We start from the raw sequence: 27,504 nt of genomic DNA on the forward strand, positions 1-27,504 counted from the left end.
AAGGAGGGCTCTTGACTCCCGGCTCGAGGCCACTTCATCAGCTGCCTCTGGCTTATGGAGCTACCCCAGTGACAGGTGGGGACAAGTGGGGACAGGTGGGGACAGGATTAGGAGAAGCTTATCTTTTCACGCTGGCTGAGAAGGGCCGGAAACAGCTTGGCCAAGAAATAGCTGTTTCACCCTCTAGCGGCCATAATGAGTGGTGTGGGTGTCTGGCGTGGGGGTCCGCTAGAGCAGAATTCTCTTCCCACTGCCCCCCACACCAACCCCCCAAGCACACACCCACCAATCTTAGAGTCACAAGGCGTCCGTCTGGGTGTGTCTCGATCTGTTAGATCATTCCTTCAGTCCTTCAACAAACACAAAGTACTCACTCTGGCAGGCTCTGGCCCGGGTGCTGGGGGGCGGGGGAGGGGGAGGGGGAGGGGGAGGTGGTGCGGAGGAGCAGACAGGCAGTCAGTTCCCCAGCATTTATAGGGACCTGGGGGTTTCTGAAACAGTTTAACGTTGGGGGCAGGGAAAGCATCCTAGAAAGTCTGAGACCTGAAGGGTGAGTAGAAATGAGCTACAAAGGCCTTGGAGGAGGGGCCCTCCTGCCCATTCCTGGGCAAAGGGAATAGGATGTGTGAGGGTCTGGTAGGCTGGAGTGCAACAGGGAAGCGGCCCAGTGAGGGAGGACGGAGGGCAGAGATGGATAGTGTTAGCCACATGCGGTGGTTGGACTTTCTCCTGGAGCATCAGGGACCCGCAGAAAGGTTTTGAGCAGGGGAGGGACAAGAGCAGATGGACATTTTGCAGAGCTCACTCTGACTGCTGAGTGGAGAAGGGGCTGGAGTGGGCAAGAGGGGAGGCAAGGCTGGTCCTGGGCCCATCCGGTTTCTCAGGACCCAGGCCAGCAGGGGGCTAGGGGCAGGGGAAGGGACTCACTTTTATCTACAGAGCAGGAGCCAGTCGCCCCTGGAGAAAAGTGACAATTGGGCAGGTGGTGGGGCTCCCCCAGCTCTGATACTCACGCTTCTCTTCTCATAGCCACCCTTTATGTCCCTGAGAAGAAGGGGTGATTCTCTACATTCTGTGTGAGAAAATACAGGGTTCAGAGACTTGCCCAGGTCACAGAAAAGCTGGTTGACGGCTAAGCTCCAATTCTGTTGGGTTTGTGGCAACCCCGAAGTGAAAATGTCCCGGTTGCTGGCTCCTCCCTCCAAAATTCCTAGGCTTGGACTATGGACAGTTTGGCTGAGGGGCCAAAGCAGGGCCAGGCCCCAGGATGAGCACCTCTGGCAGCTCCCACTGCCCCTCACCCCATCTACACAGACAATGAGCCCAGGGACCCCAGTGGCTATCACTCACTCACAGCCTCCAGGCCCTGTCTACCGAGACAAGAGGCCTGTCAGAGCCACCTGCCAGTAAAGGCGATGAATGGCCCTAGGCTGCCAGTCGGACAATACCCAGGCTCTGGGGAGGAGAGATTAGGTTAGAATGTGGCCCAAACTGGTCTCAACAGCTCAGGCTCCATGGAGGCCCACTCTCGCCCCCTAGTACTTGGCCATCTCCCGGAGTGACTCCTAGGAAATGTGACCCCACTGAAGGGAGGGAGTTGGCTCAGAGTCCCTGGGCAGGGGCGTTACCAATGCTGGGAAGGTGGTAACTTAGGCAATGGGGAGAGATTTGGGATGTGACAGGAAGGTTAGGAGACACAGGAGGCATGCAAAGGAGGCTGGGAGAATTGGGGTCGATACAAAGCGCACTGCACCCACCGAGAGAATGAGGGTGGACTTAAGAGGCAGACCTTGGGTTCACCTCTTCCTTGCTATGTGAAGCCCAGTGTTCTCTCTGGGCTCAGTTTGCACATACACAAAATGCGGCTCCAAGAGTCTTTGCCTTGAATGAGAGAGGGCAAATGTGGGAGGGCCCACCATCTCGGCTTCCCCTGGGTGTGTGTGTGGGGGGGGGGTGGGGTGGTGATTGGGCCACAAAGACACAAGACAGTCAAGTTCTGCAGACAGTCTGCAGGCCCAGGAACCTGGGAAGGGCTCAGAACTCTGCCCCAATGGGGACCTCTTATCTTCCAACTTTTATTTTGAAAATTCTCGAGCCTAGGGAAAGCTGGAGGAAGAGCACACTGGACACCAATATATCACCATTTTGATTCCCTTCCCTATTCTTTTAAAAAGAAGCCATTGGGGTGCCTGGCTGGCTCAGTCAGTAGAGCATGTAACACTTGATCTCAGGGCTGTAAGTTCAAGCCCCACATTGGGTGTAGAGATTACTTAAGAAAATAAAAGTTAAAATAAAATAAAATAAAATAAAATAAAATAAAATAAAATAAAATAAAATAAAAAGAAATCATCATAAGATGGTAAATTTTTTAATATGTATTTTACCACAATAAAAACAATTGAAAAAATATAAACCATCATGTTGCTAGCAAGCTATTTTTTTAAAGTTTATTTATTTATTTATATAAATATATGTATTTATATTTAATATAAAATCACAAACCCTGAGATCATGACCTGAGCCAAAATCAAGAGTCCCATGCTTGGGGCGCCTGGGTGGCTCAGTCAGTTGAGTCCGACTTCGGCTCAGGTCATGATCTCACGGTTCGTGAGTTCAAGCCCCGCATCGGGCTCTGCGCTGACAGCTCAGAGCCTGGAGCCTGCTTCAGATTCTGTGTCTCCCTCTTTCTGCCTCTCCTCTGCTCGTGCTCTGTCTCTCTGTCTCTGTCTCTCAAAAATAAACATTTTTTTAAAAGTTTAAGAAAAAGAGCCCGATGCTCAACCAACTGAGCCACCCAGGGACCCCAGCCAGCAGGCTACTTTAACAACTGTAAGGTAAGTTTTGACAAGGGTATTAAACGGACTGTATGCCTCGCACCAGGTAGAAGCCACAGGCTTTGTCAGTCACTTAAATCACACAGCAGCCCCATGACTTGTATACTATTATATACATGTTACATATGGGGAAACTGAGGCTCAGAGAAATTAGGCAACGTGCTTCAGGTCAGTCGAGGTGATCTTGGATCTGTCTGACCTCCCTCCCAAGCAGGAATCCCTGCTACTGAGGCAGGAGAGTGCCATGGGTCCCAGATACACATCATTCCTACTTGGAGCTCCACCTCTGTGTCCCTCCCCTGTCCCCTTAGCTTCTCTCCCTGCTCCTGGCCCCACCACTTGTCCCAGGCTCTGCCCTCAGAGGCCAAAACTTTTCAATTCCCCCCACCTCCCTCTCTCTCTCTCTCTCTCTCTCTCACACACACACACACACACACACACACACACACACACACACACGGCCTCTCCTGTCACCTCGCCCTTACGTTTTGAATGGCCTGGATGAAGACCGAAAGACCCAGGTTCAAGGCTGGGCTCTGCGACTCATTAGCTGTCTAACCTGGGGGAGAGCCCTCAGTCCTCATGGTGGGCCCTCCTCACGGTGGGTTGAAGGTAAAGGAAATGAGGCCTGCAGGGGGCCAGCGCAGGGTACTGAACGCTCCCTCCTTTCCCACGGTCCACCCTGAGATGGGATTGGTTCAAAGGATTCGCAAATTTGGGATCCAAGCCTCCCAAGGTGGCCCCTTCTAATCAAGGGGGGAGAGGCGCGGCGGGTCCAGTCCAGAAACTGGGGAACTCCCCGCGGTCCGCCCCACGTGCCCTCCCACTGCTCGCACGGCTGGGGCGCCTGCCCTGCCCTCCGCGCGCCCAGAAGGCGGGCGTCCCTGACTGCGGGGCGGGGGTCGAGGGGCGGGGTCTGCTAGTACCAACCCCGCCCCGCCTCGGCCCCGCCCCACACCCGAGGTTTCCACCGCACCGCAGAGAGCTAGCAGATTTCCGCTGCTGGATTTCCGTCCCAGGAACAGTTCGCAGCGAGTGAACCGACCGTAGGCGCCGGGCCAGACGAAGCAGGTGAGGACCCGGGCTTTGAAGAGGAGAGGGATCAGCGTGGGTGAAGGGGAGGCCCTGGTCCTGGCCCATCAGCCCAAGAGGGATTCCCCACTGGCCCCGTGCGGAGGAGGGACACGCAGTGGCGGCCAGACCTCGCATCTCCCTTTTGGGTGCCAGCGAGTATTTGGTGAGCAAGGAAGGGGGGGCCAGGAGTATGTGGGGGCAAATACAGGCAGAGTGAACAGGGGAGTGAGACAATCGGCATTTATTGAGCCCACACTGTGCGCCCAGCACAGACTAGGCACCAAGCCTCAGTCTTGGACCAGACTCATACCATTTCCCACCCACTAAAGTGGGGTTGGGGGGGGTGGAGGAGGGCGGACATAGATGCTGTTTAAAAAGGGGAAAAGCAACAATAAATTGGTGCTTTTCAGAGTCCAAAGTGTGAACCCCCATGTTTTCCCATGCTGGGATGTGTTTGATTTTCATATTTATGCACTTTATCTGGAAAGGGGGAAAGGGTATGAATTATCACTGGTGACGGCTTCAGACTTCCAGATGGCATGAGGCCAGCTGGCAGGACACAGCGGAGCATTATTTCATCTCCAGTGTTTTCTGAGACCCATTTGTGCTTGGCCACTGCTGGAGCAGAGACCCAGGAGGCCTGAAGCCCCCCAGACTTTTGAGAGTAATGCCCAAACCACCCACAATTAGGGTATCCTCAGCTCACTACAGCGCCTGGCCAGGGTGCTGAGCAGATGAAGGGATCACAAGCTGATCTTGTAGGAGGTGCCACTGAGGGAGCAAGGCCAGTCCGGGCAAGAGCTACAGGATGGTCAAAGCTCTGGAGAAGAGCTGCTGCCTGGAGAAATGGGGGAATGGGAGCAGCTTGGGGGGCAGGGGGAAAGGTGGTTGCAGGGGCGGATAGTGAGACTGGTGAGGCCAGAAAGCTTGGCAGAGGCCTCATTAAGCAGAACCTTGAATGCCAAGCTCTGAGCCCAAAAGAACACAAGGAGACCTACAAGGGTCCTGCACTCTGTTCCCACCATTCTCTGGCCTTCCCTCCCCCTGACCCCCGGCCATTCCCAGCTCACCAGGGCTACAGTGTTTCCCAGCTGTGGTCCTAGAAGGGGCTCCTGGAGACCATCCTTTTGTACAAGTAAATGTCACATAGATGTGCCCAGCCCATCCTGGGCTCCCAGCCCAGTGAGGTCTGGGAGCCAAACATGGGGAATATGACCCCGTAGGGGACAGAGCGGGTAGTAAGGCAGGATGCTGAGCTACTTTCCTTTGCGTTTTTCCTTTTCAGTCCACATTGGCCACACCTGTGACCCCTGCCTGCAGTCCCTCACTGGCCCCTGCTGGATCCAGAATGGCTTCCTGGTGCTTCTGCCTCCTCTACCTCCTGGTACCTGAACTTGGTGGGGGGATGTGGGGGAGGAAGCCAAGGGAGACTCGAAGCTGCTGGGTTCCAAGTGGTCACCTCTGAGGCCACTGCAAAGGTCACACAGGATAAGCCCCTGGCATAACAACAGACTAAAAGCATCCACTGGTGCTACACCTTTTGCATTCACTCATCAGCTTGTTTATTCCTCACGCGGGAGAAACAGGTTCAAGGCAGTGAAGCGCCTGCCCAAGATCACACTCTGGGTGGGACTTGAACCCAGGTCTGACTACAGAGCTTGCAGCTTCCAGTGCACCCTGCCAGAGCACCCATTAACTGCACACACTGCGGGGGGGGCGGGGGGGGGAACCCAACCCAGCCCCAACCTGTCTTCTTCTCTCTCAGATAAGGAGTCTCTCTGGGACACCCTCCAACTCCCCAGGTGAAGCAAGGAGCTCTTGGCTCCCAGGTTGGTATGAGGGCCCCAGAGAGGCTCCCCTTTCCCCAGCTCCGCCAGCCTGTGGCCCACCTGGTGCACTGGCCTCTAAGGCAAAGGAAGGGAGGAGATGCCATTTAGTTCAGCCCCACCATCCCCGGCCATGGGGTGAAGGTTTCACTTGTGTCTATTTTATTCTTGCTAGCATACAGATGACAAAACAAAAGGACTAGACCCGCCAGTTCATAGAGCGTTCAGCCCCAAATGACTCCTAGCTCAGTATCCACGCCCAACCCACCCCAAGGGTCACAGGCCCACACACTGCTCTCCCACACTGTGTCTCCTCTGACCCTGCAGCTCCAGTGGACCCCGGTGAGGTGGTGGAGACCCCAGACGGGGTGTGCAGGTTCCCAGGGCAGCAGCTGAGCTGGTGGCAGGCTCAAGAGTCATGTGAGCAGCGTTTTGGCCACCTGGCACTGGCGCCCCCAGCTGAGGTCCTTGCTCCACGGCTGCCCAACCCCATCTGGGTGGGCCAAAGGGAGGCCACTCTGCGGAGACCCCCCCAGAGGCGTGAGTGTGGGCCCAGAGCCTGGGAAGTGGGGAGGAGGAGGGGGGCGGAGGGGGGAGCTCCAGAGACCAGAGCTCACAGTGAGAGTCCTACCGAATGGAGCCCGGAAGTCCCCGTCGCACCTTCAGGTTCCCTCGTCCAGAACTGAAATGCAGGGTTGACCGCCTGGGTATGGGCACTGGAGCCCCCATTTCTTCCTTCCCGAGTTTGGGAGACACCCCGGAGCTCCGCCAGTGGGTGGTCGGAGGCAGTGCGCAGATTGAGGACACTGAGGTCCCGGCCCGCGTGTCCCTACAGGCGCGCTCCCCACGGCCGCGCTGGCGTTCGGCGAGCGGACCGCGGACAGGGCGGCGCGGCTGCGGACGCCCCTGCCCGCGCTGGGGGCGCTGACCGCGTGCGCGCACGTGCAGTGGGACGCCGCCTCGCCGGACGCCGCCGCGCTCTTCTCCCTCGCCGCGCCCTCCCTGGCCAACGCGCTGCAGCTGCGCGCCTTCGCCGAGCCGGGCGGCGCCGTGCACGCGGCGCTGGTGGTGCGCGGCCACCACGCGCCCTTCCGCGCCGCCTTCCGCGCCGACGGCCGCTGGCACCACGTGTGCACCACGTGGGAGCAGCGCGGCGGGCGCTGGGCGCTGTTTGCCGACGGGCGGCGGCGCGCCGGGGCGCGGGGACTGGGCGCGGGCCACCCGGTGCCAGCGGGCGGCATCCTCGTGCTGGGCCAGGATCAGGACTCTCTGGGCGGTGGCTTCTCGGCGCGCGATGCCTTCAGCGGCAACCTCACCGACTTCCACCTGTGGGCTCGGGCCCTGAGCCCCGCGCAGCTGCGTCGGGCACGGGCCTGCGCGCCGCCACCCGGCGGCCTGCTCTTCCGCTGGGACCTGGGCGCCCTGGACGTCACCCCCTCGCTGTTGCCGCCCCTGCGGGTGCGCCTGCTCTGTCCAGGTATGGCCCGCCCCGCCCTCTGGCTCGTAGGCCCCGCCCCGCCTTTCGGCTCAACGCCCCGCTCCCTGGCTTCTGCGCGCTTCCTTGTGAGCTCAAGATCCAGCCCACCACTTGTGAACCTGGCCACGCCCAGCTCTGGTCACGCTCCCCCAGGCCCCCCAGACGTCGGGCAAAATGCCCAGTCCCAGTAGCCTGAGTAGGCTCGACCCTTGGCCGCCTTGCCCAGCCTGTGTTGGCTGCAGCGTCCTTCACCCGGGTTACCACGTCGCCCCCTAACTCCGGGGCCACAAGGCCCGAACAGGTGACTCCAGGGACTGCTGGAGAACCAGGATAAAGCGCTGACACTTCTCCCATCCCTGCCAGTGCCCTCAGAAGAGTGCCCTACGTGGAACCCAGGATCCGGCACCGAGGGCTCTTTGCTCTGCCTTCAACCACATTTCTTCCTTTGCTGTTACCGGACAGGTGCGCCCTGGCAGTCCCCAGGGCTCTGCTGAAGGGGAAGCTGGGCATGGACCAGTGTAGGCTGAGAGGGAGTGAGCACTTGGCACAAACTGGGAATTTAGAATCTTCTCAAAGTCTCAGGGTCTCCACGGAGTTCAAACCACAGGACAGCGGGGCCAGACAGACCTGGGGATGAACCCCAGCTGTGTCCTTGGGCAAATGATTTTGCCATTGTATACCTCAGTTTCCCCATCTAGAACACCCTGTGTAAGGCTCCGGATGCACAGCTATCGACATGCTCTTCCTCCCTCGGCGGCAAATGGTGGGTGGTGCACCTCTGGGCGGTGTTGCTCAGGACCCAGCAACACCTTTGCAGACACTTATCCCTCCTTTGCAGACACTTATCAGCGGCTGCAGGATGCCCAGTCGTGGCCTGGCCAGGATGTTATCAGCCGAGTCAATGCCTTGGCCAAGACCATAGTGGTGAGCCCCCTTCCTGGGGGCTGAAGAGTCTGGGGACACTATGGGTCACCTCCCTGCCGCCCAGTTTCCTCACCTATAAAGGGGACACCCACCAAATGTGTCTTCAGGGATTCAGGTTGTTCGTATTCCCTATTTTGGAGCTCTGGAGAGCTGGGTTAGACACGTGCCCACTAAGAAGACCCTAGGGGGCCCCAAGTGTGATCCCTGGGAGATCTCTTCCTAACAGCCAGGCCGGCAGTAAGTGGTTCCTCTGCCCACAGCTGCTTCCTGACCCCCTCTCTGAAGCCCCTGGACACCTGTCGCTGGCTGAGGCCTCCAGCTTCCTGGGTATCCTGGAGAGGGTCCTGGCAAAGGAGTCAGCTCCACTGGGGCCGGCTGCACTGCTGGCTGTCGTGCACTTCCTAAAGAGAGTGACAGCCCTCGGGGCTGGGGAGCCAGAGCTCTTAACAGGGCCCTGGGAGCAGCTAGGCCAGGGCATCGTGTCTGTGGCCAGCTTGGTCCTGGAGGAGCAGCTGGCTGGCGCGTGGCTCTCAATCAGTGAGGTGAGGCTGGCAGGGCTGGGTGGGGCAGGGGGGCTTGCCGTCCTTGCCACCAGCTTGTTGTGTAGCCGTGGGTGGGCTGGGTCCGTCTCTGCGTTTGAGAGAAGCTCCTCTTTTACCTATGATGTACCTTGAACTTCCACGTACAACTGTTCTTGAATAATAGCTTCTGTGGTTGAAAATAAGAGCCAGGAATCCATAGGGATCCCCCCCCATATCCAAGATTCTGCTGCCCACCTTCAGAGGCAGGTCCTCTATCCTGAGTATCCATCCATCTTGTCTTCCAAAACAGCCCAGACGCTCAGGAGAGCACAGAGAGATCCTATCCAGATGGCATGGGTGCTAGAAACATCATCCTGGCAGAAGTGGCTGTAGGCTTGGGAGTGATTGGCCTAGAGAAAGGAGAGAACAAGGGATCATAGACATCACCTGAAAGACTTTGGGGTAGAAGGAGCAGAGATGGTGCCTCTGTGGCCTCGGAGGACAGAACAGGGACCTAGGCTTGAGGACGGGGTGGAGATGACACAGCGTGGGAGGCCGACTCCACAGAACGGTTCCCCTGTTTGGGCAGCGAGCGCCCAACCTGGGAAGGGTATAAACCCATTTTTGGCTGAGGGACTGAGGCACTGTGGTAGGCTAGGAAAAGCTGGACTCTGAACCCTGGTGTTCCTCCCTGGAGAACAGAGGTGATCATACCTGCCCTGCCTAGAGTAGCCGTTCCATTACTGCAAGCCCCCCCCCTCCCGCCCCCACCTGGCCTCACCCCCCACACGGCTTCCCTTTTGGAACCGAAAGGTCGAGTCCCTTCTATAGGTCTAGCACAGAGTGAGATCAAAGGAGGGGGAGGCACGGCCCCGCCTGCAGAGTGTGCCCAGCTAGCGAACAACCGGCCAGCAGGCACGGAGGACTACCAGGCCTTCGCCTGGGCTGGAGGATGACGTGGCTTGGAGGCGTCAGAGGAGGCCGATCGGGCGGGGCCTCAAACACCAGCCTGAGGACCCAGGACTTGATCCTGGAGGCCCTACGGGGCCACCGAGGGTCTGGAGCAGGCAGGCCGCTTCACAGATCTCTGAGAATGTGTTAACTACAGCGGTCGCGGCTGGCAGGTGCAAAGCAGGAGGGGCTGAGATGTGGCTCCTCCCAGGTGGTTGGCGGACCCATGGCCCTGGTGGCAAGTCTACAGCGCTTGGCGCCCCTGCTGAGCACCACGCTGACCCCTGGGCGGCCCCGAATGCACATCCAGCGTCGCTGTGTCGGTGAGCCTGCTGTGCACCCGTCCCATACATCTGGGCCCTGGGGGGAACCGGGCTCAGACATTTCTTCTCAGCTTTGGTCACTGGGAGCTGTCAGCACCACCGCAGACACTCCATTCTGTCCCCTGCCTTTGTCTGTGCTGTGCCCTCCATCCACAATGCCCTTTCTTCCTCGACCTCCTAGCAAACTCCCGTATAGCCTTCAGTACCTTGTTTGGGCATCAGCTCCTCTAGGATGCCTTGCCTGGTTTTAGCTCTCTCCTGACAGTTCCTCCTCTTGCTGTTACCCCTATGTCTTGGAAATATCTCCTGTTGCATTTTGTGGTAATTACTTCGTTTTTGCCAGAGCTCCCTGAAAGCCAGGGGGTATTTCTGAGTCATTTCTGGATCTCAGGCCAGACCCAAGTACACACTCAGTGAGTGTTTGTAGATTGACTGGGGGAGATCACTTATGGGGAACTTTGGCAAAACTTGTGTCCTTCGGGCGCCCAGTGGTTTCTGACGGCTCACTGATAGTCAGGTCCTGCCCCCCCCCCCTCCCCAGGGACCTGCTTCTAGTGATCCCCTCCCCTAGACCTGAAGAAGTCAGATCTCCCTTGGGCGAGTCGCTGAACCTCTCTGAGCTGGAATAGTGGCCCAGGCCTGTGGTGGGGAGAGGGGAGGCAGCCCCTGCCGGCTAGGCCAGCTCTGCAGAAAGACCTCCCTTGGAAGGTCCTGCCGCCCAACCCCATTTGATCCCAGGCCTGGAGGTGCGGAGTCTACGCTTGACGGAGGCTGGCACGGAGGGCTATGTGTTCACGGTGCCCGGTGGGCATCCGGAGGGGCCCGGCCACATCCGCATCCCCGTAGGTGAAGTGGAGCGCCTCCTCGGGAAAGGTGGGTGAGGGTGAGGAGGTGGTGGGGCCCTGCTGGGGTCTGGGTTAGCGCCAGTTAGCCCTGGGTTAACTCTGCTGTTTTGAATAAGTCACCTCACTGTTCACAGCCTGTTTCCTTATCTGGAAGACTCATGCTAGTACTTGCCTTGTAAGCTGCTGTGGGGTTAAAAGTGCTTATCACATAGTAGGTGTTCACTTGGTCTCCTCCGCTGAACCCCACCCATTTCCTCTTAGAAGTGGGTGGTGGAGGGAGCCGCCACCCTTGCTGTCACCCGGGGCTGGGGAATCAGGACATGAGGCAAAGGGCTTTAGAGCTGCCAGGTTAAGTGCATGCCCTGTTGCTGGTTGGAATTCTCGTTTCTCCACTTATTAACCGGGTGATCTTTGGGAAGTCAATTAATCTCTCTGAGCCTCAGTTTCCCTGATCGTAAGGTGGGCAGAGCATCTCCCTCGGGGCCAACCCGTGGTGCTTGCTCAGTCACAGGGTGGGGTCTTAGGCCTCCTTCCACTCAGCCAGGCCTCTCTGGAGTCACCGTGATCCACAGCTGGTTCAGCTCGAGTGTCTTCCAGCAAACCCTAGGGGAGCCTGGCCTGGAGCCCCAGGCCCCTGATAGCTCAGAAGAGGCAAGCAAATTGCAGAGGTGAGTGGGCCCTACCCAGTAGGCTGCTGAGGGTCTGGATCCCCTCCCCAGGAAGGCCAGGCCTCCATCCTATCCCAGAGCCATCATTCTGGTAGGTAATTCTGCCCTTAGCAACCAGAGCCAAACCCTCCCCATCCCCGAGACACGCACATCTCTGGGCCTTCCAAAGATACGCTGCTGGAACCTGGCTCAACTACTGTCTAGGGTCCTGGCATCAGTGCTGAGACTCAGAGAGAAGACAGGGCTTACTCAATTTACCACCAAGTCCCCAAGGCAAGACTGGAACCCAGATGCCCAAATTTCAAGCACAGGATATTTCCTGATGTTTCTTTGGACACAGAGGGTGTCATCGCCCACACAGGGGCCTGGATGAGATGACCTCAGCCATCCATGACCTCTGCCACACAGCCAACTGATATGGTGCCCTTAAAAGCTCCCCTTCTCTCCACAGGTTTCTAAGCACCCAGGTGGGGTCAGCCATCATCTCCTCTGAGGTATGGGATGAAACCGGGGAGGTCAGCACGGCCGTGACCTTTCACTTGCAACACCAGACCCAGGTACTGGGGGTGCTTCTGGGAACCGCCACCACCGGTACACTTATCCTGATTTGGTCTTCCCATACCCCAATATTCATTCATTTAAACCAAAGTCTAAAAATGTTCAAGAAAAATAACTCACAAGCCATCCCATTGTCCTCAAGGACCCTGCAATGTGCTCATAAGAGAGGAAATAGCCTAAATGTCCACCAAGAGGGAATGGCTCAAAAAGCCACGTGGGGCTACACAGTGGAACAGTCAGCAGAAGTCATATGAGGAATGAGGTATTTTTCCATAAACTGACATGGAAAGATGGCCAAGAAATGTTTAATTTCATTACGTGAAATACACAAATTCCGGGGCGCCTGGGTGGCTCAGTTGGTTACGCGTCCGACTTCAGCTCAGGTCACGATCTCGCGGTCCGTGAGTTCGAGCCCCACGTCGGGCTCTGGGCTGATGGCTCAGAGCCTGGCGCCTGCTTCCGATTCTGTGTCTCCCTCTCTCTCTGCCCCTCCCCCATTCATGCTCTGTCTCTGTCTCAAAAATAAATAAAACGTTAAAAAAATATTAAAAAAAAAAAAAAAAGAAATACACAAATTCCTTCCTGCTTTTGAAACAGTAGTTTCAGAGAAACCAAAGTCTGCTTTGCCCACAACCACTAATCCTGGACACACACACACACACACACACACACACACTCACATACACACACACACACACACACACACACACACACACACACACACCACACCACATCTTATCAGTCTTTTGTATGTCATCCCAAGACTTTAAAAACCGATTTGAGTGGCGCCTGGGTGGCTCAGTCGGTTAAGCGGCTGGCTTCGGCACAGGTCATGATCTCACGGTCCGTGAGTTCGAGCCCTGCGTCGGGCTCTGTGCTGACCACTCAGAGCCTGGAGCCTGTTTCGGATTCTGTGTCTCCCTCTCTCTCTGCCCCTCCCCTGTTCATGCTCTGTCTCTCTCTGTCTCAAAAATAAATAAACGTTAAAAAAAAAATAAAAAAAAAAAAGATTTGATTGAAGTAGATAAATCTACAGACGCTAAAACATCCACTTTAACTAGACAACCTGATGGGTTTTTTTTTTTAATTTTTTAATTTTTTTTTTTTTAACGTTTATTTATTTTTGAGACAGAGAGAGACAGAGCATGAACGGGGGAGGGGCAGAGAGAGAGGGAGACACAGAATCGGAAGCAGGCTCCAGGCTCTGAGCCATCAGCCCAGAGCCCGACGTGGGGCTCGAACTCACGGACCGCAAGATCGTGACCTGAGCTGAAGTCGGACGCTTAACCGACTGCGCCACCCAGGCGCCCCTGATGGGTTTTGAGCAGTATGCACACTTAGGTACCACTGCCCCAGTCAAGGTAAAGAACATTTCCACGTTCCCAAAGGGCTTGTTTGGGCCCCTCCCCAGGCAGCCTTCTCCCCAAATCAGTGATCTACTTCTCATGACTATAGATTATGTCTCTCTTTTCCAAAGTTTCGCATCAATGGAATCATATAGTGCATGCTGTGCTCAAGGTTCATTTGTCAGCTGGTGTTTTTGAGAATCATCTATATTATTGCCTGTTTCAATAATTTGCTCCTCTGTACTGCTGAGTAAGATTCCACTACATGGATGTACCATAATTTGTTTTTCCTAATGCCTGAAATTTTTCTTAAATTTTTCCTAAAACCAAATATATATGTGTGTATATATATATATATATATATATATATATATTTTTTTTTTTTTTTTTTTTTTTTTTTTTTTGCTTTTGCTTTTGCAAAATCAAAGTCCTTCCTCTTTCAGCCGAGCCATGTAAACATTTATGTCCCTTGTTTTCCCTGCTGGTGTTTTGGGCACTGTCTTGGTCACAGACATCCTTTCTCATTGCTGTTTAGTCCTAGCATGTATAAGCCTTGACTGAGGTCAAGTCCAGCTCCACCACCTTCTCCAGGGATGGTCCAAAATGAACATGCCCGTCTCCTGGTCATGCGTCCTGAGTATCTGCAGGGTTGTTTGTTTTTTTTTTTCTATTACAAGTAACCCTGCCTAACCCTGTGAAAATCCTCACTCATAATACATTAAAAACAATTTTTTTTAAGTTTATTGATTTATTTTGAGAGAGACAGAGACAGCGTGAGTTGGGGAGGGGGAGAGAGGGGGGGGAGAGAGATACCAAGCAGGCTCTGTGCTGTCAGCACAGAGCCCAATGTGAGACTCGGGCTCATGAACTGTGAGATCATGACCTGAGCTGAAACCAAGAGTCAGACGCTTAACAGACTGAGCCACCCAGGCACTCCAACTCATAATACGTTTTGATTCTGGTGACTGTTTCCTGGGGATATGTGGCCAGGTATAGGGCTCCTGGACACAAATACATAATTTTTTGGCTTTTGATTGTACAGTCACACTGCTTTTTCAGTTTATACCACTTGAAAATGCTACCGGCAGTGTAATGATTATCCGTTTCAAAAGCAAACAGCAGGTTTTCTTTGTGTTCCCAGCACCCAACATAGTATCTGAGACCCCAGAGAAAATATTATGGACGAATGAATACATGGGGTGATAATTCAGTCAACCCAAGAAATACTACATTCCCTGGAGGCATCATCATGGACTATTGGAAAGAGCATAACCAAGTCAGGACCCAGCCTCAGCTCTGTGCTGTGTGATCTTGAGCAGATTAATTTCCCTCTCCGAAGCTGTTTCCTTGTTTGAAATTACATGGATTTATACCTGTCTCCTAGGTTACTAGGATGATCGCCCACAATAAAAAACATAAAGAATGTGACACACAGTGTCATAGTCTAGTAAGGTGACATTGCTGTTACTCTTTCCAGTCGGGACAAATAGCCCAAGTCCTAAGCTCAGGCTGCTTTCCCTGTCTGGACTGGGGCTGTTACCACCGGTTGCCTGATGTCTCCTCACTGCTTAATGACATAAAATCTACACTGTTGTCATTGTTTAATTACCAAAGAACTGGCATGTTCATTATAACACATTCAAACTGAGACCTAGCCATTGTTAAATTAGCTGTGCATTTAATCCCAGGCCTTGTGTGTGTGTTTTCACAATTATATAGACCGGATATATGTATTTTTATGCAAATGAGCTCATACTATGTATAACGAGGTGCAGCTTTTGTCTATTGAACAACGTATAACAGAGCTCTTTCCCTGCCAGTAGACTGAGACCTGCTTGTTCCTCTTGCTGGGTGCAGAGCATCCCAAGAGGGAAGAGTCACCGCGGTTTAACCGCTCCCCAAAAGATGGACATTTAGCTTGCTCCCAGTATTTCAATATTATGCATGATATTAGCATGAAAGCCTACTCACCCCTCCTCCCCTCTGCCTCCCTGCTGGCATTTTCTCCCACCTCTTCACCCATGACCCGCGTTGGGCAAACCCCTGGACCCTCAAACTCAAAGAGGCCTCAATGTCCCCCTGCATCCTCTTGGACTCTCTCCCCCTTCCATACACACACACACCGGCTCTACCCCTGTTTCCTGCCCTTAGGCCTTCCCGCAGAAACTGGTGGAGCCTGTCTGTGCCTTCTGGAACTTCAGCATCAGGTGAGTTGCCATTTTCAAGTTCTTTAAATAAGACAATTGGGTTGTTTTTTTTTTTAAGACATCCATTCTGCTTGAGGATGAGGTGTGTTTTTGGTCTCCGTTTGCCACCTTTCTTATGGGAGTGGCCTCAAGCTCTTACCTAGCAGCTCCAGGACAAACTGGGGCAAGAGAATCTGTGACCCAGGACGTAATGAGCACCCCATCGTAGGAGATATGCAGGCTCACTCTGTGGGATGCCTGGGAAGAGATTCATCCATCAAATAAGCATTAGACTTGACATCTATCCAAAGCCATGGCCCTTGGGCATTTGAAGGAGCAGAGGAGGGTTCAGAGATTAGCCCCAGCTCCCTGCCCTGTGTCTTTAGCCGAACATCATTCACTGTTGCTTAGTAAGTTATGCAGTAAATCAGTGGTAATCGCTGGTATTAGCCCCATCCCCCTACCGTCCCTGAGAGCGTTAAGTACTCTTTACAGATGGGAAACTGAGGCCCAGGGAAGAGCAGAGGCGTGCCCAAGGTCACAAAGCTGGTTAGAGGCAGAGCATTGATGGGCCCCACGCTTTGGAGAGAGGCTTTCCCCTGCTTGCCACCTACCCCCAGCCCCGTGTCCACCCCATTTCAGGAGCCCTTCTCTTCCCTCCCCTCCCCCAGCCCAGACACAGGGGGCTCCTGGGCCACTACCGGCTGCTCTGTGGCCACCCTGTACCGGGACTCTACCGCGTGCTTCTGCAACCACAGCACCAACTTTGCTGTCCTGTTGCAGGTGTATGACGTCCAGGTGAGTACGGGGGGCAGGGGGGGTAGGGCTGGGCGGGTGGAGTGGGCGAAGGTGATGTCAGAACCAAGTCTTAAAGGATGACCAAGAACTGAACAGAAAGGCATTCCAAGCAGAGGGCCAGTCTGAGCAAAGGCAAGGAGGCTAGACTGACAGGCAGGCTGGACACATTCTAGAACTTTGACTGTCTGGAGCTTCCAGTGCTAGGTCCTGGAGTAGAAGAAGGCGGAGGAGCAAGGTGGCGTGGGTCAGGTGGCACAGAGCCTAGAGGAGACCCGAGGGGCAGAGCACAGACGTGGACATGTTAAGCAGGTGTTGGATGGCCCTGAGGGAGCCCCACTGGTGCCAGGAGTGGGCTGGCAGAGCAAAGAGCAAAGAGGGGTCTGTGGGCCAGTCGCCTAGGCAGAGGGCAGGGGCCCTGCACTGGGGAACAGTGGGCAGACTGGGGGAGGAGGGGGTGGCCCAGCACAAAGGCGTGGGCAGCTGGGGGACAAGGGAGTCATCTTGGAGAGGGCACAGGTGGGTAGCAGGTTAGGCAGGCCTCAGGGCGGAGGGCCATGGGGCCGGTGGGTGTCGGGGCCGAAGAGGTCTCAGCTGGAGGCGAAGAGCCTGTAGGTAAAGCCACGGCTGAGCCGAACTCGGACCTCAGACGTGAAAGGAGACTGACCCAGGGGAGGCCCCTGGGAGGGCCCAGCGTTTACAAATGCCCAAATCCCCGGAGGAGAGCGGGGGAGGTGCATTACTAGAGCCGCCAAGGGACTCTGAGGTTGAGTGAGGCAGGGCCAGAGCCTCAGGAATGCGGGGGTCACTTGGTGTGTTGGGGAGCATGCCAGAGAAGCGTGCTCACCGACACATTTGCCCTGTGGAAACACAGCGTGGCCATTTTTGCCTGTCAGCTCCAGGCCCCTTCCTCAGCGGGGGGAGGTCACACGCAGTCTGCTCCCAGTGGGTGTGTCTGTCGCTGTCTGAGCCAGCTCTTAGCGGCTGCAGCCAAAGCCCGACCAGTTTAGGGAGGGCCAGCAGGAGAGGCCATGCAAACGCTCTCTTATTAAGTGCCTGCCGTGTGCAGGCCTGGCCTGGCTGGCCGGTGCTGTCCCCACCCCTGCTTCACTGCAGACGGGGAGCCTTGGGGAGCCTCGCCGGACCAGGGCAGGGCGAGGCCTGGTCTGGGCAGGTCAGGGCCGTGACGGGCTCGCTGTACTTTGGGGTCTCCGGCCCTCCCACAGAGAAGCCCCGAGGAGGAGTCACTGCTGAGGACGCTGTCGTTTGTGGGCTGCGGAGTGTCCTTCTGCGCCCTGGCCACCGCCTTCTTGCTCTTCCTGGCAGCCGGGTGAGATGAGCTCAGCACAGCCGCCCGGTGCCCCGGGGCCCAGCCCACCCATGGGGGCCTCCGTGGGCCTCCTCCGGGCACGTCTCCCCCTGGCCCCGGAAGAGCCTGCCCCAGGGCCCCCCTTAGGGCTGTGGGCCTCCCGTGGAGCTGCCGTCTCTGCCCGTGGTTAGCCCACCCCCAGGGACCCAAGCAGGCAGGGGCTGGTAGGGGCGTGGGGGCTGGTGGTGGTGTCCTTGTTAACCGACCCCTGCCTGTCCAGGGTCCCCAGGTCAGAGCGAGCCACGGTCCACAAGAACCTCACCTTCTCCCTGGCCTCTGCCGAGGGCTTCCTCATGGCCAGCGAGTGGGCAAAGGCCAACAAGGTGGGCACCCGGCAGGCGTGCTTGTGAGTTCGGGGGGGGGGGGCAATCTTTTCTGGGTCGCCCCCCGCATCGTCACTTGGCTCCATTTTCCTGGGGTGGGTGGGGACACGGCCAGAATGGTGGAGCTGGGCCCAGGGCACTTCCCCGAGACGTTCCCCACCCGTACCTCTTTGGGTTGGCAATGCCAGGCATGGGCATGGGACCCAGGGCAGGGCTGCGGCCACGGCTGGCCTTGGTAGGGATCTGCCACCCTCCCGCCCACAGGTGGCGTGTGTGGCCGTCACAGCTGCAATGCATCTCCTCTTTTTGGTCGCATTCTCCTGGATGTTGGTGGAGGGCCTATTGCTGTGGAGCAAGGTGGTGGCTGTGCGCATGCGCCCAGGCCCCAGGATGACTCTCTACTACGCCACGGGCTGGGGTGAGACCCCTCTGCTCCCCACTCCTGCTCTGTTCCCTACTCTGCCTCGCATGGCCTCTGTTGCTGTCCCACCCCACCCCACCCCGACACCACCCGATCCCCGTCTCCACCTGGTGCCCAGCACCCTCATCCCTGACGCAAGCTCAGTTTCCTCAGCTCAGTCGCCCTCCAGCTTTACCCAGCCCCAGCCCTTCTTAACCCCCTCCACTCCCACCACTTCAACCCCCCACTGCTAGCGCTGTCTCCCCGATTCGTGGCCCACTGACCCCCGTGCCAGTCACCACCCTCCATCCCCCCTGACTCCCGTGCCTGAGCCCTCAGCTCAGTTTCGCTCTCCCGCTCCCCAGCTACTCAGGGCTCCAAGGCCACCCCAGAAGGATCGGGCCCACCCAGCCCCCTTCCCAGAGCTCCCCATGCCCGCCAGTGCACCTGCTACCGTGGGACAGCTGTGGGCTGCGGCTCTGGGTTGGAGGCCAGGTCCTGGAGAGGATAGAATGCGTGGCGAGGTCCTGAGGGCATTTATTCTTCCCCTAGGCGTGCCTGTGGCCATCGTGGCCATCACGGTGGCCATGTCCCCCGACGACTATGTGGCCACTGGCCACTGCTGGCTCAATGTGCACACGGACACCATCTGGGCCTTTGTGGGGCCCGTGCTCTTCGTGCTGACTGTGAGCAGGGAGGCCTGGGGGCCTGGAGGGGAGGGTCGTACTGGGAAAGGGGGAAGCCGTTTCACCCACTGACACCGGGTCTCCAGGCCAACACCTGCATCCTGGTCCGCGTAGTGATGGTCACTGTGTCCAGTGCCCGCCGCCGTGCCCGCATGCTGAGCCCCCAGCCCTGCCTGCGGCAGCAAATCACGATCCAGATATGGTGAGGGCCAGAAGTGGGGCAGCCAGATGTGAGGCTCGTCGGGTGTGAGCATGTGTGAGTCCAGAGTGGCGGTACGTGGTCACGTGGCCACGTGTGCAAGGCTATGTACGAGCCTATGTGTGCACATGTGTCCCGACTTGTGTGTACCTGCACACTCATGCGTGTGGACACGTGTGAGCACGTGCCCATGCATGTCCCCTGGGGGGATGGTAATCAATCCTGAGTGTATGTGAGTGGGAGGGGATATAGACACAAGCCTCTGTCCTAGGGGCTCACCTTGTACCGATGGCACTGATGACCCAGTAGGGACAAGGTAGGGGAGACCCGGGGTTCAGGCAGTCCCTAGAAGTTCAGGTTCAGAGTGAGGATTTAGGTCCCTACCCCTGCCAAGAACGCCCCTCACTCTCCAGGGCCACATCCTGCCAGAAGGAGGACACCCCTGACCCTCTTCTTCCCCCCCCATTCTCTGCCAAAGGCAGTGCGGCCCAAGTCAGCAGGTCCCCGAAAAGCCAGGGAGCCCCAGGGGCCCCTGAGGAGGGAAGACTTCTTTAGACCCCACGCCCCCTGGACCCACTGCCCAGTCCTCAGCCGTCCCTCGGGATGGCTGCCCTGCCCTTCCTCTGAGCCAGGTTTGGGACCGGGACCCCGTCTCCCAAGTGCCGCTACCCTACTTCATACCACTTCTGGGTCTGACAAGGGGCCGGAGGTCCAGCCGAAGCTTCCAGCTACACCTAAGTCGGGAGCGGCTCCTGACGTGTAGCTCCGGCTCCTCTCCAGGCACCTCCCGGCTGCAGCCCTCCCCAGCACCCTGCAGGGCCCCCGGGCCGCCCTGGCCTCCCTCAGCCCCGACCGCTCTCCTGCAGGGCCACAGTGAAGCCGGTGCTGGTCCTGCTCCCCGTCCTGGGCCTGACCTGGCTGGTCGGCACGCTGGTGCACCTCAGCCCGGCCTGGGCCTACGCCGCCGTGGGCCTCAATTCCTTCCAGGTACCTCCGGGCCCCGGACCATCTGGGACCGGGGCTCTGACACGTGGTGGAGCTCAGAGTGACTGGTTTGTCAAGAGTTGGGGGAAGGAGTGTCTTCTCCGTCATGGGAGTCACCACGGCAACCAGGGGCATTGTCAAGAGGCCGGAGGGTGAGGGCAAGAGTGGGAACAAAGCCTCAAATCAAAGAGGCAGCGCCTCTTTGGGAAGGATTTGGGGCCCATTTCACAGCCGAGGAAGCTGAGGTCCAGAGACTCAAGGATGCGGCAGAAGTTCCAGCCCCCTGGCTGGTACTAGAGACTCTTTGGGTCTCGGCAAAAAGCCAAGGAAGGGGTGCAGGACACTGGTGACCTCTCCCCTCAGGGTCAGCGGGTGGCCCGCTGTGGGACAGTATCAGCTGCTGCATTGGTGAGGACGACACTTCAGAAAAGGGTTTGGTTAGGAGGACAGTGCCCAGCCCGCCTAGGTGAGACAGTAACAGTCGGGCTGCAGGAACCCTCCTGGGTGCCTGTCAGGTCCCGTGTCCGGGAGCCACCCCAGAGAGGGGTCAGACTGGGTCCCTGTCCTCAGGGGGTTTGCAGCCCTGTGGGCGACCCAGACGTGGACACAGACAGGCACGGCCCGGGGGACCGAGTGCTGGGAGGGAGGTGGGTCCAAGCAGGGCCCTTCCTGCCCCTGCCCCTGCCCTTGCCCTCAGCCTCCCTTGCACCCCCAGCACCCCTCCTGTTGTCTGCACCTACTCCTCCCAGCTCCTGTCAGGGCTGAGAAGTGGGGTGACTCAGAGAGAGACAAAGCAAGCTCAGGAAATTGGGTACGAATTCTGTAGAGTCATGGGACCTGGAGCTCATCCTGGGGAGCCTCTGTCCTCTCCTGGGAGAAGGGGCCCGAGGCTGTCAGCAGCCACTTGGGGTGCCTCAGTGTTGCGGGCCCCGGGCCAGGTTCGTACTTCTATCTCCGAATAAGCCTTACAAATGGGGAAACTGAGACCCCATGAGGTCATTTCCAGGGCCCCGCAGGAGGAAGGAGCAGTGCTGGGGCCCAAGTCCAGAGTCTGTGTTCTCAGCCCTCTGCACGTGGGCCTGGTCTGTTACTGGAAGAGCTGCCCAGATTGGGCAGGGTGTGGGGCTGAGGTCGGGAAGGGCTCTGACCCAGCTTTTCTTCCATCCACGTGGTATTTGCCAAATGCCTACCAGGTGCCAGGCACCGTTCCAGGCACAGGGGACAGGGCAGGAAAGGAAGCAGCAAAATGCCATGCTCCTGTGGAGCTGACCATGGCCAAGGCCAGGGAGTGAAGTGTGGAGGGCGGAAGGGGGCAGGGAGCGAGGAAGGGTGCAGAGGGTGGTGATTACCAGGGTCCCGGTCCATGGTGCCGGCTCCCCCAGGGCCGTGGGGACTCGTCACTCTCGGCCAGGTGTGGGAGTGGAGAGAGGAAAGACGGGGCCACTGCTGGGGGAGAATGGAGGCCATGCCGAGAGAGGGGCCCAGAAAGTGAAGAAAAACTGGGGTTCCAGTTATTCCCAAGGAAGCACAGCTCCCAGAGACCTACGTGGGCCTGAGTGGCCGGGGGACAGGGGCGGTGCTGCACCCCTTCCCTGACACAACAAGCCTCATGCTCCTGGAGCTCCCCCGGTTCGAATTTGGGCCACTGCCCCGTTAGCCCTCCACCCTGCCCCCCAAGTGGCAGCCAGGGCAGCAGCGGCCCATCGCCATGGCGACCACTGTAGCTTCATCCCTGCGGTGGCCCTCAGGTGGGCAGAGGTGGAGCCATGTCTCCGTCTCTGAACTTTCTCTGAGGTTCCTTCTCTGTCTCAGGCTGTCTCCATCACAGCCCCCTCCCCCTCTGGCCTGGATCCCACCCGGCCCTCCCTCCGTGGGCCTCTCGCTGTCTCCCTTTTTGTTGACCCCTGACCCTTCTAGCTTTTGTCTCTGAGCATGACCTCTCTTCCCCTCCCAGTCAGCCTCAGACCTTCCTTACCAAGGTCTCCCGGTGAAGGAGGGGACAGGCTGCCTTGCGGGGTCAGATGGCGTGAGACCTGGGCCCACCCTGACGTCCTGTGACCATCTGCTGGCAGGTCCCCCGGGCAGGCTCTGGGTCCCTGCCCCAGCTTCCCTCCCCAGGCCTGCCTTTCCTCTCCCCTCTCCTCCATCTACCTGCTGTCCCTCCCTGTCTTCCTCTCCCTGCCCACCTCCCGCCGTCCCTCTCTCTCTCTCTGTCTGGGGCATACACCGGGCAGCACCTGCCCTCAGGACCGTCCTCCTTCCCTACTGAGTTGAGCAAGGAGCAGGCCTGGGGTACAGGGACTGAGCTCAGCCGGGCCTCGTTTGCTCTTCAGGGCTGATTTGTTTCTTTGTGGCTCCCGTGTCGGGTTTTGTGGTGGGAGAGCTGGGCCTCACTTTTAACCAGCTCTGGCTCACACTTACCTGGGCTGAGTCTTGTTAGAGGGCCCCGACACATTGAAACAGGCCTCAGTTTCCACATCTCTATAAGGGGGATCATATTCTCCACTTCATGGGATCATTGTGGGGTTCAACTGAGATGATACTTGCAAAGGGCAAAGTCAAATAAATACCTGGCACACACCAGGAGCACCGTGAACGGGAGCGGATCGGTTTCATTCAGCCAGTCCGCACCTGCTCTGTGTTCTTTACTAAAGAGGATAGTCGTGCACAGAATCAAAGAATCTATCCTTGGAGGTCTCAGCCTGAGGGAGAGACAAACACCAAAACCACACTCTGACAACCTGGCATGATTGAGGCTGAGAGACCAGAGGAATGTGGGGGCAGTGTGGGGACAGAGGAGCCACTCATGGGGAGGCGGAGAGGGTGCTCCTTGGAGAGAATGATTCTCAGCTAACACCCAGACGCGGTGAGGGGAAAGAATGAAGTCAGGGGAGCATGGTGAGATCCAATGGAGACATGAGCGGGGGTCATGTGAGCTGGTGAGAAATGGGACAGGAGGAGACACGGGGGCCAGACCACACAGGGTCCCCTGAGCCGTTGTAAGGAGCTCACACATGATCCCGGGGGCACCAGAGAGCCTGGGAGGACGCTAGGCAGGTGCTGGTGTGGTTGGGCTGGAGTCTGGAAAGATGCCTTTGGGTATGAGGAGACTGGTAAAAGGAGACAGGACGGGGAAGGCAGTGCAGAAGTTGCAGTGAGAGGACAGGCTGGCTGTGGGGGCCCGTGGGGGGAGGGGGGAGACGCCAGGGTCTGAGGCCTCAAGGAGCCCCCTGGACCCCAACCCGTGTGCTCTAGTCTGACCTCAGGACAGGGGCTGTTGCCTATCCAGGTAGAATCAGGAAGGCCCAGGCTCTAAATTCCATTCTGCTTAGCCACACTCCAGGGCCTGGGGCTCATTGCTCTGTCTCCTGCCCCAGGCCCCAGGGTCCCTCCCCATCAAATAGGATTAATCCACCCCCACCCCCACCCCACCATGGAGCTGCAATGAGGGTTGTAACCCCAAGTTACTTTGTGAGTGGCCAAGACCTCTTGGTCCTCCCATGCGTGGGGAGTAAGAGCCAGCTATGACTCGGCCACTGTGCTGAGTCCTTCACACACAGCAGGAGGCCAGGCCTCTGACACGGAGGAGGTTGGGAGAGACACTCAGCTAGAGGCACGAGTCAGAATGCATTCACAGGTCTGCTGTTCCAGGACTTGATTTAGCCTTGATTACAGGAAGGTGTGCCCCCTCCCACCACCCACTCCTGCAGCCATGAGGATGGGGCAGGTGGCAGGGGACAGAGGCATAGAGGACAAGAGGCTGCCTGATGGCCAGAGGCTGAAGGTATGGGGGGTAGTGGGGCAAGCCCCCTTCTGGCTCTCTCTGCCGTAGAATGTCACAGATGCCCCCTCCCAAGTGCAGGAGGGCACGGTGGGTCAGCAGGGTTTGTGATCATCAGCCTGCATCTCTGAATGTCTCGGGGTATCTCTGGGTGTGTTTCTGTTGCGGCCCCAGGCCAGGTGGGAGGGAGGGGGTCCCAGGCAGTGACACCCACCCTCATCCTGGGTCTGTCCCCAGGGGCCATACATCTTCCTGGTCTACGCTGCCTACAACGGGGAGGTGAGTCAAGGACGCTGGCTGCCGGGGGGTGAGGTGGGTAGGGCTTACTTGCTGGGGACCTGTGGCCAGGGGGTCAGGGGGAGGGTCCCAGGACTGACCCCAAATTCCCATCCCCTAGGTCCGGAATGCCCTGCAGAGGATGACTGAGAAAAAGGCAACAGAGGCATTTATGGTGGGTGCAGGCAGGTGGGGATCCTGGGAGCCAGGAGGTCCCACTCACAGCCAGGATTCCAGTGCTGACACCCCTTTCTTTCAGGTCTGCTCCAGCCCCATAGGCCCAGGGTCCCACCCTAGGTCCCTTGGTCCCTGGGAGGTCTCTCAGAACAACCCTGTAGCCTTGGCTCCAGCCCGAAGACACTTGGCTATTAGAGGTAAGGCCACACCACCCTCCAGTCTGAGTACTACCCAGTGCCTCAGTTTCCCCAGTGCTCAGGTAAAGCTGAGAAGGCAATGGCAGATCCTGTCAACCCATCTGAGAGACAAGGAGACTGAGGCCCAGGGAATTCTGCAAACACGGGGCCTGGAAGGTAGCTTAGAAATGGCTTATTTTTTCCCACACCACCAGGGAACAGGGGCCCCTGCTTCCTAGCCCAGAGGCAGGGTTTGCCCAGGGTCGTCTTCCTTGGGTCTCCACGCAGACGGGGTTTGGGGGTTCCCAAAGTCAGGTGGGTGGATGAGGTTTGGGGCCCTGTGACAGGGCACGGGGGTAAGGCCAGGCCAGGAGTTTCAATACGAGCTTCCTAGCTTACCTGCTGTGTGCACTTGGGCAAGTTACCTTCCCTCCCTGGGCCTTAGTTTCTCCATCATTAATCTGTGGAATAAGTCTGAGTGGAACCTTAGAGTCTTTGATAATGAGGTCCTGTCCAGGGCAGGAGAGCAGAGAAAGAGCTTCCTGCCTCAGCCTCCTAAAAGTTCACCTACTCGAGTGTTTTTCCCCGGCTAGGGACCCACAGCCCCAGAATCTCCACAACCTTCTCCTCCATTGCAGAACCTGAGAGACCGGTGAGGCTGGGACAGGGGTGGCAGGGTTTTGCCAAGGGGCTAGCAAGTATGTCCCACAGGGACTAGGGTAGGGTGGGGGTGGGGGGGGCTTCCTCTGGGGACCCAAGGGGTCCCATTCCTCAGCAGGTGCGAGGGCACTGGGAGCCAATGGGAGGTGCTCACTGCACACTGGCAGAACCTGAATGCCAAGGCCACGGGTAGTGGGGGAGTCATCACCAAGGGAGCCGAGGGCCCCCAGGGCAAGGGAGAGCAGGAGGAGTAGGGGCCCACCCCCTGACAGCCTCCTCTGTCCTCAGGCTGTGGAACTGACAGCATTCAAGGCATCAGGTACCCTCCCATCTCAGGGGGGTCCCCCCTCTCCCCTTGGCACCCGGACACCCCCTCAGCCCCACTGCACCAGGATGGAAGGGATTTGAGAAGCAGCCACACCTGACGCCTCTCGGAAGCCTGAAGTCTTCCATTAGCACACTGTAGGCCTGGCCCGGAGACACGGTGCTCTTTGGGAGAGGCGTACTTAGGGAATGGGTTTGGGACCCTTCCCAGAGCTGGTGCTGCAGGAGGGCCAGTGCGCAAGGAGCCCACCTTCCTCTGTGCACCCACTCTGTCTGCCTCCCCCACCCCCCTCAGCCTCCTGGCCACACCCCACTCAGAGTCCCTGTCCTGATGCCTTGTGTCCTGAAATGACTTCCAAACCCGGTGAGAGGCAAGCGCTTTCCTTCTAGGTTTTTTCCCCAGCTGGACAGATGAGGGGGGCCTAGGGGCAGCGGGGCAAGGCTGGGCCCATCCCAGGCGCAGCTCAAGGAGAGAGGACTGAGCCTGGGGAGTTCAGCCTGGCCCTAGGCGAGCTGAGGGGCCTGTGGTCACTGTCAGCTTCTCTGAGCCTGAGTTCCCTCAGTCTTAAAACATAGGTGACTGTAGGAGGGGCCGCCAGGTACTGCCCAGCCTCAAACCAACCAAGGGATTCCTTCCGGCATGGGCAAGAGGCATGTTCGTGCAGCCCTAACCAGAGCTGGGTTCTGGGCTTTATAAAGCCCGGCATCTGCTGACTCCTTTAATCCAGGGACACGGGGAAACCATCCTCCCACCGTGCAGATGAGGAAATTGAGCAGTGTCAGAGCTGGGGTCAGCCCCCACCCCGCAGATGGGGAAAGTGAGGCCCGGGGCAGTCACAGAGGTGTCAGCGGAGGCACATTTGAAACCCAAGTCTGTAGGACCCCAGCCTCCCTGCGGGCCTCCACCCTTAGCTGGTGTCCCCGTCCCCTGGAGTCTCAGCTCCCCTTCTGCAAAGTGCGCAGGAGGCGCCCCCTGCAGGCCAGCGCGCGGTAGGCCCTCCGCGGGGCCCGCCGGCGCCCCCATCCCGCCCCTCCCCCCACCCCCGCAGGCGCGGCGCGGGTGGGAACAAGAGCGGCAGCGGCGCCTCTGCGCTCAAGTGACAGCGCCTTTGTCTCTGCTGAATGGGTGCGTTGCTAAGGGCGCTCGTAGCAACGGAGCCACTTCCACCTCGCCCTGCGGCCGGCCCCGCCCTCCTCCGGACCCCCAAGCTGCCACGCCCTTCGGGCGCCCTCGCCACCCCCACCCCGCACCCTGCAACCTTCTCAGGTGGCCTGAACACGAGGTGCCGGGGAGTGAAGGCTGCCAGCTCCGCGTCCCTCGTGATACCTGCCGGCCACCGCCCCTCCTGAAACCAGGGAGCCCTCTGGGCATCAGGTGTTCTTTAGAGAAACTGAGGCTCGTAGAGGGCTTGCGGGAGACTGCCCAGGGTCTCCCCAGTCCAGAATCCCCACCAAGGTCTTCCCCCAGCCTCAGTTCCCCTCCAGGGGTCCCCACCGTGATTATCTGCCAGCTCAGCCCAACATTTTCCTCCCAGGTTTCTAGAGAGAGTGCATGCGGACTTGACTCCAAGCCTCTGAAAGGCCCAACTGGGCCCCCCCCCCAGGGACAGACAGCAGCCTCCGCCACCACCTACTGCCTCTCCCTCAGCCTCTCCCGACTTGCAGTAGGAGCCCCCCCCCCAACCCCTCCCGGGTGCTGTGCTAACCCTGCCAGGTCCCACAGCTCAGTCCCCCTAACTTTCTGTCCAAGATTGTTACCCGCTCTGACCCTCCCCACCTGCCTTGAAATTCTGACAGCCCTGTGGTATCTCTAGCAATAAA

At 57.9% G+C, this 27,504-nt stretch overlaps 1 protein-coding gene across 5 annotated transcripts; it reads left to right on the forward strand.

Moving 5' to 3' along the window:
- Positions 1–3,821: 3,821 nt before the first annotated feature.
- Positions 3,822–27,499, forward strand: ADGRD2 (adhesion G protein-coupled receptor D2). Of its 5 annotated transcripts, none has more exons than XM_042963952.1 (26): positions 3,822–4,071; positions 5,194–5,292; positions 5,674–5,737; positions 6,062–6,274; positions 6,570–7,211; positions 7,575–7,673; positions 8,050–8,135; positions 8,396–8,677; positions 9,819–9,930; positions 10,669–10,803; positions 11,320–11,443; positions 11,895–12,000; positions 15,499–15,554; positions 16,205–16,331; positions 17,555–17,658; positions 17,918–18,020; positions 18,285–18,438; positions 18,973–19,106; positions 19,193–19,308; positions 20,172–20,292; positions 24,308–24,349; positions 24,468–24,521; positions 24,606–24,876; positions 25,293–25,351; positions 25,648–25,678; positions 27,219–27,499. In XM_042963952.1, exons 2-26 carry the CDS (start codon positions 5,257–5,259, stop codon positions 27,224–27,226), a joined length of 3,279 nt encoding a protein of 1,092 aa, XP_042819886.1. In that variant the 5' UTR covers positions 3,822–4,071; positions 5,194–5,256; the 3' UTR covers positions 27,227–27,499. The 5 variants fall into 5 exon arrangements, 4 of the variants coding, with proteins under 4 accessions (XP_042819886.1, XP_042819887.1, XP_042819888.1 ...); XM_042963953.1 differs by having other exon boundaries at positions 24,606–24,720; positions 25,338–25,351; XM_042963954.1 differs by lacking the exons at positions 25,293–25,351; positions 25,648–25,678 and having other exon boundaries at positions 24,606–24,720.
- Positions 27,500–27,504: the final 5 nt, after the last annotated feature.

The sequence above is a fragment of the Panthera tigris genome, chromosome D4, assembly GCF_018350195.1.
Source record: "Panthera tigris isolate Pti1 chromosome D4, P.tigris_Pti1_mat1.1, whole genome shotgun sequence".
In the NCBI taxonomy this organism is placed as follows: domain Eukaryota; kingdom Metazoa; phylum Chordata; class Mammalia; order Carnivora; family Felidae; genus Panthera; species Panthera tigris.